Source organism: Podarcis melisellensis, assembly GCF_964234715.1.
Source record: "Podarcis melisellensis genome assembly, chromosome: 2".
Taxonomy (NCBI): domain Eukaryota; kingdom Metazoa; phylum Chordata; class Lepidosauria; order Squamata; family Lacertidae; genus Podarcis; species Podarcis melisellensis.
The window spans coordinates 68,883,972-68,897,485 of record NC_138529.1 but is presented as its reverse complement, the minus strand read 5'-3'; the positions used below and the strand labels follow the sequence as shown (position 1 = coordinate 68,897,485).

Sequence of the window (13,514 nt, the reverse complement as noted above, 5' to 3'; positions counted from 1 at the left end):
GCCTGCTATTCTCAGTGAGAAACTACCATGGGTGCCCATGGGAAGTATCTGGAGTACTGTGGCTACTGATGATCCATGAAGGATGCTGACAAACAGGGTGGGGAAAGATTTAGAGGAGAGCTGCAGGAATGATGGAAGCTTTGAAGGCTAATCCAGTGCTGAAGGAATGTGGTGCATTCTGTCTCAAAAGGAGATTGTTAATCTGTCCCAGGCATAGGCAAACTCCGGCCCTCCAGAAGTTTGGGACTACAATTCCCATCATCCCTAGCTAACAGGACCAGTGGTCAGGGATGATGGGAATTGTAGTCCCAAACATCTGGAGGGCCGGAGTTTGCCTAATCATGATCTATCCATTAAAGAGTCCTTATTTACCACATCCACTGAGGGAAATACAAGGACTCAGATTTAAATGATAGGGAACAAGATTTAGGTTAGAATGTACTTCCAAATTATGGAAGTAGCAAACAACTGGAATACATTACAAATAAAGGTGACAGCATTCCCCATGGAAGTTTTCAAGTAAAAGTTGAGCAGGTACCTGCCAGAAATACTTTGGCGACAGGATCTATGCCATACGCCAGCAGGTCTCTTCCAACCCCTAGTTTTTCTCTTCCTTTCCTTTCCCTACAGGGTGAAACACCCCAATATTCTGCAGTTGGTGGATGTGTATGTTACCCGGAAAGAGTACTTCCTCTTCTTGGAGCTGTAAGTAGTTGTTACCCAGAACTCCCAAGATGTTGCATCCATAGTGGCCTCTTCCTTTTGCTTTGTTGGGGCCTTGGACTGCTCTACTGTGCCTGCTCAGCTGCAAACCATCTTGTCGGCAATTCACAGGATGCCTTTCCAAAGAGTGATTAGAAGCTTCTTCAGGAGACCATCCATTAATAGAAATATGGAGGGCACGAATATTTATTTACTCTTCACTTGTTCTCCACACCATTCATGAATTTCTGTTCATTTGAGGGAACAGTTGTAAAACATCTGCTTTGCATGTAGAAGGTCCCAGGTCCAATCCCCGGCTAGGAAAGGCCACCCTCTGAAACCCTGGAGAGCTTCTGCCGCTCAGTGTCGACAATACTGGCCTAGATGGATCAGTGGCCCGACCCCCAGTAAAGGCAGTTGCGTGTCAAGACCCCAAAGCCACCCCCTCGTTGAGAAATAACACATACAAGGACACAGATATTAGGTTAATGTTACTGGGCAAATTTTAGCCACAACTTTATTGATAACAGAATGTGAGCAGTATTGGCTAAGGCATTGAATGGACCTGACTATATCTGACTCCTGCCCGATGCGCAGGGAGTCCGGTAAGGGTAAACCACTGGAAGGGGGAGCCCCGTCGATGCATACCAACTTGAGCTCCCCCTGGTGTTCCCATGTTGATGTTGAGGAATCATTGCTTCAACACTGGTGATCTTTGCTTCTTCCAGTACACTGGCATTAGTTCACCTGTCTTCCCAAGTGATGTGTAAAAAATTTCAGTCATGGTTTATATGACCTGTTTAGCAAAATTGCGGTGAACGTGCTTCTCTGTCCATGGTGTGGCAACCCTTGCCTTGCAGGTTACACAATTTCACGTCTGCCCTTGCCACTATCTCTCTCTTCTCTCATCTGCAGGGCTACTGGCCGAGAGGTATTTGATTGGATCTTGGACCAGGGTTACTACTCTGAGCGTGACACCAGTAATGTCATCAGGCAGGTGCTGGAGGCTGTGGCATACCTGCATTCACTCAAGATTGTACATAGGAACCTCAAGGCAAGTCCGTCCATCCTACTGCTAGCCTTTGCTGCACAAATGTCTGAGCCAATTATCCATGCCATCCTCATGGGCTCTCACTTCCCCTAAGAAGCAGACATAAGCAAATATAATAATGCTGCCCTTCCTATTCCGTTCTTTCTCACTGTTTTCTGTGACTTACAGGCAAGTCCCATTCATGATTCTATATACAGAAATAGAAGCAGACCCATCCTAAATACCTAATACCTTGCTTTGCCCAGAATAATTTACGTGTGTGTGTGTGTGTGTATTCTGTCCTTAAAATAGAATTCAAATAAAAGATGTCATAAAAAATTCCAACAGCAGCAGTGATTCATAGAATCAAGTAATCAGCAAGGGAAAAACCTTAACATAGCACATGGGAGGCAAAATGAAGAAGCTAAAAGCTGATTGTTTAAGAAGGCTTTTAACTAGGCGCCTTAAAATATACAGGGTCAGTGCGTGATGCTCTCATCTGGAAGGGCCCTCTGCGTGGCACAGCACTGTGGGCAGGAGGGAGCCATTCAGCAGTTTCCTTTCTCATTCATCTCTTCCCCCACCCCTTTCCTGCTGTGTCCCTGCAGCTAGAGAATCTAGTGTATTACAACCGCCTGAAGAACTCAAAGATTGTGATCAGCGACTTTCACCTGGCCAAGCTGGAGAATGGGCTCATCAAGGAACCCTGTGGGACCCCTGAGTATCTAGGTAAGAGATGGCACAGTCAGCACAACCAGATGATGTTTTCATGGAAGGACCCAATTGGGGGGGGGGAGATTATACACATATAGTATAAAGTCCACCAGGGACTTGCCATCTCAGACACAAATGCCTTGTGCAGGCAGATGAAATGCAGTAGGTGCTGATTTCTCCAGGAAACTCACGCCTTTGAGATTAGCTTGTAAAGTTTCATGATGGAAAAGGCAGACCCAATGACAGCTAATTTCATATTCTATCGAAAATAACATTCCTGCTCTCCACAATTCTCACACAAGAGACACTCATTCATTCAAAGCCATAACTGCTGTCTGATGAGACATCTAGTGCAATTCCCCGAGACTCCCAGCGAGAGGGGAGTGAGTGTGGCTCACTGGAAGATGTGAGGGGTGTTTCCAGGGTGGCTCACTCATGACATGGGTGTTAAATGCTCCTGAAATGTTGAGATCTTTGGGGACAGTTTTATCTCTTATTAAAACAACAACCCAGTTCTACCTCTCTAAACCTGCAGCACATGGGATGTTGTCTGTCAGGGCGCACTAGTTCTGTTTGCAGGGATGTGTTATAGGTTCAAATACACAGTCCTTGCAGCTGCTTTCAAAAGTAGTATAGTCCCAAAGGTGACTGCACCAGATCATATTTTATCAGTGTAGATTTCCACTCCGATCAAGGCAAAGTTTCTGAAATCCTATGTCCTAGAGCTGTGTTTCATTGCCCTATATGTTCATGGGAGCAGCACTTGCCATCTGTTCTTGTCCTTGCAGCTCCTGAGGTGGTCGGGCGCCAGCGGTATGGACGGCCTGTGGACTGCTGGGCTATTGGTGTGATCATGTATATTCTGTAAGTAAGGAGCAATGAAGAATACTGGAGTCTTCAGCCTATCTTACTGGTGGCCGGGGGGGGGGGGATGGAGGAGGGTTAGAAAACAGGATATGAGGAGGCTGATGGCTAAAGAGAAGGAACTAAAAGCTATCTACAGGAGAAGAACCATTCTCAGCTCTTGCAACGGCAAAAGGTCAAAAGATTGTGTATGGTCAGAGGCTTCACTCAGTGGCAAAACTGTACACCTATCATTTCATATGACTGTCAGTGCAATCAGTTAGATTTGCAGGCATGACAGGGCCTTTTTGGTAGTAGCCCCATGATTTTAAAGTTGAGTAGTGCATTTGTAGGCTCTAAGCGGACATTAAAAAGTCATCTATTTCAGATGGCTTTTTCATAAAATATGTTGCAGTCTCCTGCAGTCTTTATAAGGTTTTTAAGGCAGCAGTTTGATTTCATCCCTGCAGGCGCACTCCACTGTCTCAAGACTGACAGATGCCAACGACAAAAAGGCTTAGCTTGTTTTATGTGGTCTTTATTATGGTGATTTTATGGTTTTTATTTTTGGTATCGTATAATGTTTTTGTTTCATTTTTAGCAATATGTCTGTTGTTATTCAGTTTTATAGGAAGACACCTTGTTGCCCTAAAAGGCAGCTTATAAACCTTTTCAATCAATAAATCTCTTGCAGCTGATCTCGTTCCTATAGCTAATTTCCCCTCCTACCACTGTGCTACAGGTTGTCAGGAAACCCACCATTCTATGAGGAAATGGATGAGGATGATTATGAAAACCATGATAAGAACCTGTTCCGTAAGATCCTGGCAGGCGACTATGAGTTTGATCCTCCCTACTGGGATGACATCTCTCAGGCAGGTAAGGTTCTATGAATACTGGAGAGAAGGAAAACACATGCTGTTACTTGTAGGAGGTACACCCACAAACCATGAAGGGAAATACAGTGTCAACAGTTCCTTTATCCAATCGACAGCATTCCCACCTAGCAGCTGCCCTGCAACAATAAACTCCTACCTGATTCTCCCAGTCATGTAAGTCTCGACAAATGTCAGTGCCATTCTAGGGCAGGTAACTGTGATCTCTTCCTTAGCTGATATGTGCCCCTAGCACCTCCCTCGTAAAGAACTAAATAGGTATTAGGCAAGAAAAATCACAGGAGACTTCCAGTTTCATCTGATGAATGGTAGTGAGAGGAGACACTACATCCTTTTCTTCTTTGTTTCTCCAGCCAAGGACTTGGTGGCCCGTCTAATGGAGGTAGACCAAGACCAGAGGATTACAGCAGAGGAGGCTATTTCTCATGAATGGTGAGTGCCAAATAGCTGTTTCTGGTAAAATAAGGGTTTCCTATCAAAAGAAGGACTTAGGACCAAGGAGAATGGGAGGAAACACAGAGAGGTAAGGTGTGTAAGGTCTTTATACTCTTAAATTGTCTTCACGCCCTAGAAAAGACACTGAAAATCCTAAGCAGGGGTAGCCAACCTCCAGGTGTTTGGAGTACAACTCCTACTGGTCCCAGCCACCACAGCCAATGGTCGGGGCAGTGGGGATATTAGCCCAAGTACATCATCTAGAGGGCACCATGTTCGCCAGCTTCTGCTATTGAATAAAATAAGCAGAAGCTGGTGAAGGGAGAAGAAACAAGGTGTTTCAGATGTTATAAGCACTGGAAATCTAGATTGGTTTGAGCAGAGGCCAGAGCATTCATGGTAATTGCTGGCGTGGAAAGTTGCCTTCCCATTTAAGCCCTAACAGTACAGGCCCATGAGCAAAGCTAAGGAAGGAAGTTAGCTAAGGAAGGGTAATTGCCAAGAGACACAACTCATTGTCCTATTTTTTCTTGTTCTCAGGATTTCTGGCAATGCAGCTTCAGACAAGAACATAAAGGATGGAGTATGTGCCCAGATTGAGAAAAACTTTGCCAGGGCAAAATGGAAGGTAAGGTCCCACATACTTGGTGCTGCCAGCAAGAATCCTCTTTTGCACTTGAGGAAGTTTGAGATAGCCTCAAGAGAGGGGACACATCCCAGGCCTTCTCAGTCTGTCTCCAAATCTCCCCTGCTTTGTCAACCCTTGTGGGCATTGGTTTTATTTGCATAAGGCCGCACAAATATGCAGAGACTTAAGGCTAGCCTCACTGCAGCCAGGTATAATAATAATATAATAATAATTTATTATTTATACCCTGCCCATCTGGCTGGGTTTCCCCAGCCACTCTGGGTGGCTTCCAACAAAACTCTTAAATACAATAACCTATTAAACATTAAAAGCTTCCCTAAACAGGGCTGCCTTCAGATGTTTTCTAAAAGTTTGGTAATTATTTTTCTCTTTGATATCTGGTGGAAGGGCATTCCACAGGGCGGGTGCCAGTACTGAGAAGGCCCTCTGCCTGGTTCCCTGTAACTTGCTTTCTCGCAGTGAGGGAACCGCCAGAAGGCCTCGGCGCTGGACCTCAGTGTCCGGGCAGAACAATGGAGGTGGAGATGCTCCTACAGGTATACTGGACCGAGGCCGTTTAGGGCTTTAAAAGTCAGCACCAACACTTTGAATTGTGCTTGGAAATGTACTGGGAGCCAGTGTAGGTCTTTCAAGACCGGTGTTATATGGTCTCAGCGGCCACTCCCAGTCACCAGTCTAGCTACCGCATTCTGGATTAGTTGTAGTTTCTGGGTCACCTTCAAAGGTGGCCCCACATAGAGCACATTGCAGTAGTCCAAACGAGAGATAACTAGAGCATGCACCAATCTGGTGAGACAGTCTGCGGGCAGGTAGGGTCTCAGCCTGTGTACCAGATGGAGCTGATAAACAGCTGCCCTGGACACAGAATTGACCTGCGCCTCCATGGACAGCTGTGAGTCCAGAATGACTCCCAGGCTGCGCACCTGGTCCTTTAGGGGCACAGTTACCACATTCAGGACCAGGGAGTCCTCCACACCCGCCTGTCTCCTGTCCCCCAAAAACAGTACTTCTGTCTTGTCAGGATTCAACCTCAATCTGTAGGGTAGGAAACAGAAATGCCATTGTCCATTTCTCACTACATTTATAATGGTGGAAGAGCAACTAGAGTGGTGAGGATGGCTAGAACAATTTCAAAAAGGAAAACCCAGACTCAAATCCCCTTTCAGTCATGAAGCTTGCTGAGTGGCCTTGAACACACCCATCATTAGCAAGGCATGGGCCCCATCCACATCATAACTTTTGGCCCCCTGTTGCAGTCCCAGTCAGGATGCAGCTGCAATTTGCATGAAAAATGGGGTGCACCCATTTGGGTGAATGCTAATTACATGAATGGACCTTGTCTAATTCTGCCCTCAGTTAAACTGACACTTCATTAGACTTAAGGAATGGCAGGAAGCAATTAATAATTTCTGACAGAGCTGTAATCAATTTACTAACTATTGGAATAGGCCTTACTACCAAAATATTGATCAGGAGATGTTGACTTCATGAATATTGTATAGACTTTTGCGAGTGATATGTTTGTCTCCTGGTTGTGCTGAAGAACATATTGGTAGAACCTGAAGAATCTACATTAGCTCAAATACTGATAAGATGTTAATATTTTGAATAACTTTAATACTTTATAAGTACTTTGTATTGCATTTTACATTATTAATCTTCATGTAATATTAATCTGTACCTTAATTATTTTTTATAAACCTTTTTATTCTTTAACATCTTAATCTACCGTGAAATTTTGCCTTTAACTCCTCTATTAATAATATCTATTAACTCTATGGCTTATGACTTTAAATATACGATACAATATTCTATCTTTAAAAAGAAACTTTAGCGATTTGGATGAGGAAAGTTGTGTATCCCACTCAGGATCTTCTTCCTTGGTGGTAATGGCACATAAAGAGTCAGTTTCCCACTGGATATTCTGGAATTTTTACTTCTAGTTCTAATTGAGAAAGGATGCTTCACTGAGGACTAGACCACCCACCACCACCTCTGCCTCCTCCTGCCCAAATGTACTTTTTAAAAAAACTTTGGGCAGGGAAGCAGGAGGCAACATACAACTGGAATACTCAGTATACAACTGGAATACTCAGAAAGACTTGACCTTTCTCAGGGACATTCCCATAGAAAACATTGCACCGTATTTTTCGCTCTATAAGACGCACCAGACCACAAGACGCACCTAGTTTTTGGAGGAGGAAAACAAGGAAAAAAATATTCTGAATCTCAGAAGCCAGAACAGCAAGAGGGATCGCTGCACAGTGAAAGCAGCAATCCCTCTTGCTGTTCTGGCTTCTGGGATAGCTGCGCAGCCTGCATTCGCTCCATAAGATGCACACACATTTCCCCTTGCTTTTTAGGAGGGAAAAAGTGAGTCTTATAGAGCAAAAAATACAGTAAATTGGATGTTATCCCCTGCTCCAACATATATTTTTTTATTTGAGGCAGGGGAGGAGTAGCATTCAGGGACCACCTCTAGGTTTTCTATGATTCAGAAGATTTTGTGGACTAAAAAAGAAGAAGAAAGAAAACTGGTTAACTTCTGTTTTTGGATACTGCTAGCCTTCAGTAATGTGGTCAAGAAGTCATACAATTGGATTGGTCATCATGAAATGAAATGAAATAAAGCCCACAGTGCATTTTGGGGCCTAGCTGCTTGCTTTCTCATGCTTTAGCCTTGAGCTGCCGTTATAGACAGTGTCTCTTCTCAGGTTTTGTCTGCAGTCACAAGAACTGAAAGCACACTTATAAATAAAGCTGAGATTCTCCAGTGTGAACATGCTATAATTATATATAATTTTGTGTGTGTGTGTGTGTGTGTGTGTGTGCGCGCGCACACACACACACACACACACACACACACACAAGCCAAGGGTTTCATAAGATTTTGAATTAGTGACATCAAATTATAGAGGGTGGGATGCAAAGGAAGCAGGATGGAGGTGTTGCTCCTATTCCTTCTCCCCACAATAAAACTGTGAGAGGCCATGAATCGTTACCAACGAACAAGCCCCTTTCTCTCGCCAACCTGCAGAAAGCCGTTCGAGTGACCACAATGATGAAGAGACTCCGAGCGCCGGAGCACACGGATGCAGCGAAACCAGCAACTCCTGCCGCTGCCACGACAGACAGTGCTTCCCCAACAGAGACCACCAGCGCCACACAGGCAAAAGCGGAGGCAGACAGCACGGCTTCAGCCACAACAGCCGAAGCAGCCCCAGCGACAACAATGGCAGCGCCAGCTGCTGCTGCTGCAGGAGCAGCAGCAGCGAGCCCAGAGGAAACGACATCAACAGCTCCAGCAACTACGGCAGAAGCTCCGGTGACAACACCGGCAGCCCCCACTACGTGTAACGGGGGAGAAACTGCCGCCCCCAGTGCCACCCCAGAGTCCTGGAATGAGGAGACTGGCTGAGTCAGAGGGGAGCAGGGCAAGGGCAAGGGCAGGGCTGTACCTCTCTTTGTTGTATTTCTCTTTGTAAATAGTCACTGGCATGGTACCCCCACCCCCCCTACTGTCCTGGCTTCCCAACCAAACCCTCTGCGTGTGGCTGTCAGTTTGTCTGACTTCTATGTGTCTCCAGCTAGGTGCCAGCAGAGTTTCTATTTTTTATGTGACAGAGTCCAGAGAGACCCCGTTGGGCCCAGGTAAACAACAAGTGGTTGTAGAGGCCTAGCCCATTGCATGAAATTCTCTCTTTCTTTCTCTCTTTCTCTCTCTTCCCCGCTCCCTCTTTTCCTCTGTTGCTTTCCTTTTCTTTGTCCCATTTCTCGATTTGTTTTCTTACTACTCTCTCTCTCTCAGTCACTTGACTTGCTACTTGACTCCCTGAGGCTGGTTGGGAGAAGCTGGAGCAATCAGATCAGACACATTAGCCATACTTTTCAGCCGACTGGTTTGTTATATACCATGGAGATATGGGGAATGGGACGCAGGTCCAGGTCAGGTTGGAGGATAAAGAGGGCCACACACTGTCATGGCAGAGCTCTCAAATTAGTCATACTCATTGGAGATGCATGTGGAATTCATCTGTTCAGCTGCTGGCAAGATCTTCTGTAGCAATTTACCTCTATGTCCAACATATGGTTGTGTGTGAACAAAGCTAATGCAAAATCCATGTGAGAGTGTGTGTGCAATTGCTTGACTTTTCACTGAACTGTCGATACTGAACTGTCAACACAACTGGGGTGTAGCTATCCATATATTTGTGCAGAAGCAATTTTCCCTGGGGACAGGAGACAACCCTAATCTGGAAAACAAGCAGGGGCAAGGAAGATAAAAGACAGGTGGGAAGCTTGATTTATTTATTTATTTATTTATTTATTTATCTATCTATCTATCTATCTATCTATCACTTGCTGCATTATCCCAAGACAACATGTTGAGACTCCTGCGTTGCAGGGGGGTTGGATTAGATGACCGTCAGGGTCCCTTCCAACTCCATGATTCTATGATTCTAAACACTCAGGGCAGATTTATTTATTTATTTATTATTAGTTATGGGAACCTTGCAGAGAGACCTCTAAATTATCAACAGTAGTTGTTGGAAAACAATGTGACAGAAGAAGCAAATGAGCAAATGATCTCCAGAGCAACACTGTAGAGCAGACAGGGGAAATCCTACACTGTGGTAAAATCCTGTAGATGGATTCTGCAGGCGATTTATCTTAGTGGAAATCTGTAGAAGCCTTGTTTAGGTATTTACATTCCTGCAACTTTACTGCAAGGTTAAGTGACCAGATGAAAAGACCATCGACTTCTGTACCTTTAATTGGTAGAAGAGGGGATTTCTGCAGGTGTAACTCATTATGCAAAAGTGAAAAAGCTGTATACCTATCTAAATGCCCTCTCTGACACTACGTAAGGCATTCAGCTGGGAGGGAACCTTTGCATTTAAGGTGGAATAGACTTCAAAAGCCAGTTAGGGTTGCAAGAGGGTAAAGTAGTAAGCAACTTGTAGAATAGGATTAGCAGAAAGTGTGTGTGCACTAACAGCTCAATCATGTGCTTTCTTCCCTATCTGCAGTGGCAAGAAGCTCATCTTTCAGTAAAATGAAAGAATGTTCTCCGTCACCCTGAAATACACACTTTATTCCAATAGCTAGCATTCCTGAGCCTATGTAATAAACATTGCAGTCACCATTTTTGTCATTATTCTATACTGCCAACCCCCTCCCATAAAACAGAGATGAAAATGTCTCTCTGCTTCCAGACATACTGTGGAGATAAACTTACTTTACACACTAGGAAATTTAGTAATTCTATATTTCTTACAGGATTTGGTTGGCATGCTATAAAAGAGGACCAGAGCCACACACAAAATGTTTATGAACAGTTGTTTCAAAACTCTTTCAAGGAAAGGTTGCGAACAAAACTGAGAAATCAGGTAATCAAGGACTGTGCTATAGCATATATCAAAGCAGACAAATAGCACAATCCTATGCATGTTTATTGTTAAGTCCCACTGAGTTCAATATGGCTTACAAGTAGGGAGGCATAAAATCAAAATTCAACAACACAAGGATAGAGAACTTGTGACCCTACGGATGTTGTTGGATTCAACTCCAAGGGGGATGGGGCAGAGGCTTAGTGATAGAATACATACATTGCATGCAGAAGGTTGCAAATTCAGGTATGGCTAGGAAAGATTCCTGGCCTGAAACCCTAGAGAACCACTGCCAGTCAGTGTAGACAATATTGAGCTAGATGGATCAATATTCTGACACATAAGGTAGAACTCTATGTTCTTAACAGATAGGTATTAATATTTCATATCCGAAGTGGTGTTCAGAGAGACTGTGGTTTTAAGGGGAGAAGTAGGGGAGGTATGTTACTTTATTCCCCAGCTGCTTCACCCAGATGGGGCTCCCAAATGTGTTTTCTGCAACACATTGTTTGCAGATAAGAAAAAACCATCTGAGAGGGAATGCTGCAGAAGAGAAGCAGCAGGTGGGGGGTGAGCCCCACAGCCAACCTTTTCCTCCTCAAATCATGCTCTCTCTGTGTCGCCATTCAGCTGTTTGGCTGCAGACTCCTGTTTGCAAAGCCAGGCCACTGCTGAACATAACAGTTCTAGTTTAGGTTCGGTTTGCATGGCCTTTGTTTGGCACATTTAAATACGTAGTATAGCTATTGCTCCATGAAGCTGCCAATGGGCCATTCCATATTTTCATTCCTGTCTGACAGGACAACTTTCATTAGCTATAATGAAAAGATTTCAACTGCGCTGCATGGTGTGTGATACAATACACCTAACAGCCTCCTCTTTAATCCAGATATTTGGGCAGATTCTGGATCTGGGTTTGGACTTTTCAAGTACAGTTCAGTCTAACCCTATGAATGGAGTCAGGGCACCAGCCGACTCCTGCTACCTACGTGAGGACAGCCTAACCATAGGTGGCATACACACCTAAGACTTTAGGCATGTAGGCCTGAGCAGGACATCTTCCATGGAAACTGAATGCTGGGCTGGGGTGCCAGTAGCATATATTAGGCCAGATTGGGTCCTTCAAATATAATCGATACTGACTCCTTGATGGAGAAAGCAAGACTGTAGCTCCTGTTGTACGTATTACATTTTGGTGCTTGCATGTGAACTATATATATGTACCCCCAAACAAAAGCCTGATTCCCCCCCCCCCAAAAAAAAAATTCTGGCACAGATAGCAGGTAATTTATTTTTATGTCAGTTGCTTTGTGATCTAGAAACACAGACTTCTTACAGCCATAGGGTACATTCCTTAAAAGGAAGAGAACTATTAGCACCTTGATTATATTTGAAAGCTTAACTCCAGAGTACCGTAATATTTTTTAACAACAAAAAGGACTGCTGGGATCAGAAGGGGTTTATGTCACAGAAGGAGCAGCCCTCAAGTTGAGAGGTCTCACCAGTTTCTATCTATTAATCTGCCACTATACACCCCTAAGTAGTCAAGGACTAGAAATTTTTGTTCCTGCTTCAAGTTGGTTCCTAAGCCCCTCTCCACAGGTGTTTTGTCCAAAGGAGAGTGTGAGGCCTGCATATGGCTGCTGGTATGAGCAGCCAAAATGGTTCCTCACAGTAGCAGAAAAGCTTGGCTCTGGGAAAGGAAATGCTGCGGACTGGGTGTATTTAGTATGTGTGCAGCGCATAAAATAAACAAGGTATGTGTGAGATTAATACAACATCCCTAGTATGGTTTGTGATTGTCACGTGCGCATGATAAACAGAAAGCAGTCTATGATTTGAAGTATGTACTTTCTGGACTGTTCTGTCAGCACATTCATGTCTCGCCTTGAAGCTACTACTGTATGTGCAACCTATGTACAGCACTATAAGGTAGACCTATAATGTAGTCACCTCTTCAGAGCACGAAAACACCAGGCTCCTGAGGCGTCCAGTGTTCATTCTAAAATGTCATGTTGTGACTAGGTTGTTAGAAGAGCAGCTGTGCTGTTGCAGTGGTTCGCACCAGCTGCTTTGTCTTTAAACAAAGTAGTTCTGTTGTATTGGAGGGCCTGCTTCTCCTGGGCCACTCTGGTTCTCTAATCACAACTGAAAATGGCACCTAAGGCAGGCCTGCTCCTAATATGTCCTGTGTGCAACAGTTCTGAAGATTAAATGGTGTAGTCAGATGCTTATTTCTGCTGGTGAAATACAAAAATCCTTCTTTAAGGCTAAAGTTTTTCTTATTTTCCAACATGGATTTTCCCCCTCCATGTGATGAGTGATTCCCCACCACCACCCCAATACAAATTGTGCCCTTTTCACTCAAGATTCTAGATTGGAGGTCAACAACTTTTGCCCATAAGCACATCTGGATCTTTAAGCAAACACTGTGAGCACCAAACTCTCTAATCGCTTCTCTCCCCCTCCTCAAAGAGAGAGAAAGAGAGAAAGGAGGCACTTAGCTCTTCCAAGGGATCTGGATAAAAATCAAATCAAGAAGAATTAATCCTGAAAAGAACATAGAACTGAAAAGTGGGAAACTCCTTCCTTCAACTTTATGTACCGCATTTACTCAAATCTAATGCTCACCTTCTTTGGCCAAATTACGTTGCGAAAATTAAGGTGTGCATCAGATTCGATGGCACGTTTACATTTGCCGGCAAATGCTTTCTTTGGTTTCAAGGTTCTGAAAATTGGGGTGCACATTAGATTCGATGGCACATTAGACTCGAGTAAATACGGTACTTTTCAAGGGAGAAAAGGGTACCCTTAATAGCTATTACCACCTCATGACAAAGGAAATAGTGAGGAGG

The 13,514-nt window shown here is 44.2% G+C and overlaps 1 protein-coding gene across 2 annotated transcripts in view; it reads left to right on the top strand.

Moving 5' to 3' along the window:
- Positions 1 to 9,204, top strand: part of CAMKV (CaM kinase like vesicle associated) — a 57,885-nt gene extending 48,681 nt beyond the window's left edge. For both annotated transcript variants that reach the window (XM_081900329.1, XM_081900330.1), the window contains exons 4-11: positions 631 to 705; positions 1,618 to 1,756; positions 2,341 to 2,461; positions 3,235 to 3,310; positions 4,032 to 4,168; positions 4,539 to 4,617; positions 5,161 to 5,248; positions 8,307 to 9,204. In XM_081900329.1, the coding sequence (XP_081756455.1) occupies positions 631 to 705; positions 1,618 to 1,756; positions 2,341 to 2,461; positions 3,235 to 3,310; positions 4,032 to 4,168; positions 4,539 to 4,617; positions 5,161 to 5,248; positions 8,307 to 8,687 (1,096 nt within the window). In that variant the 3' untranslated portion in view covers positions 8,688 to 9,204. The remainder of the gene's footprint in view (positions 1 to 630; positions 706 to 1,617; positions 1,757 to 2,340; positions 2,462 to 3,234; positions 3,311 to 4,031; positions 4,169 to 4,538; positions 4,618 to 5,160; positions 5,249 to 8,306) is intronic.
- Positions 9,205 to 13,514: the final 4,310 nt, after the last annotated feature.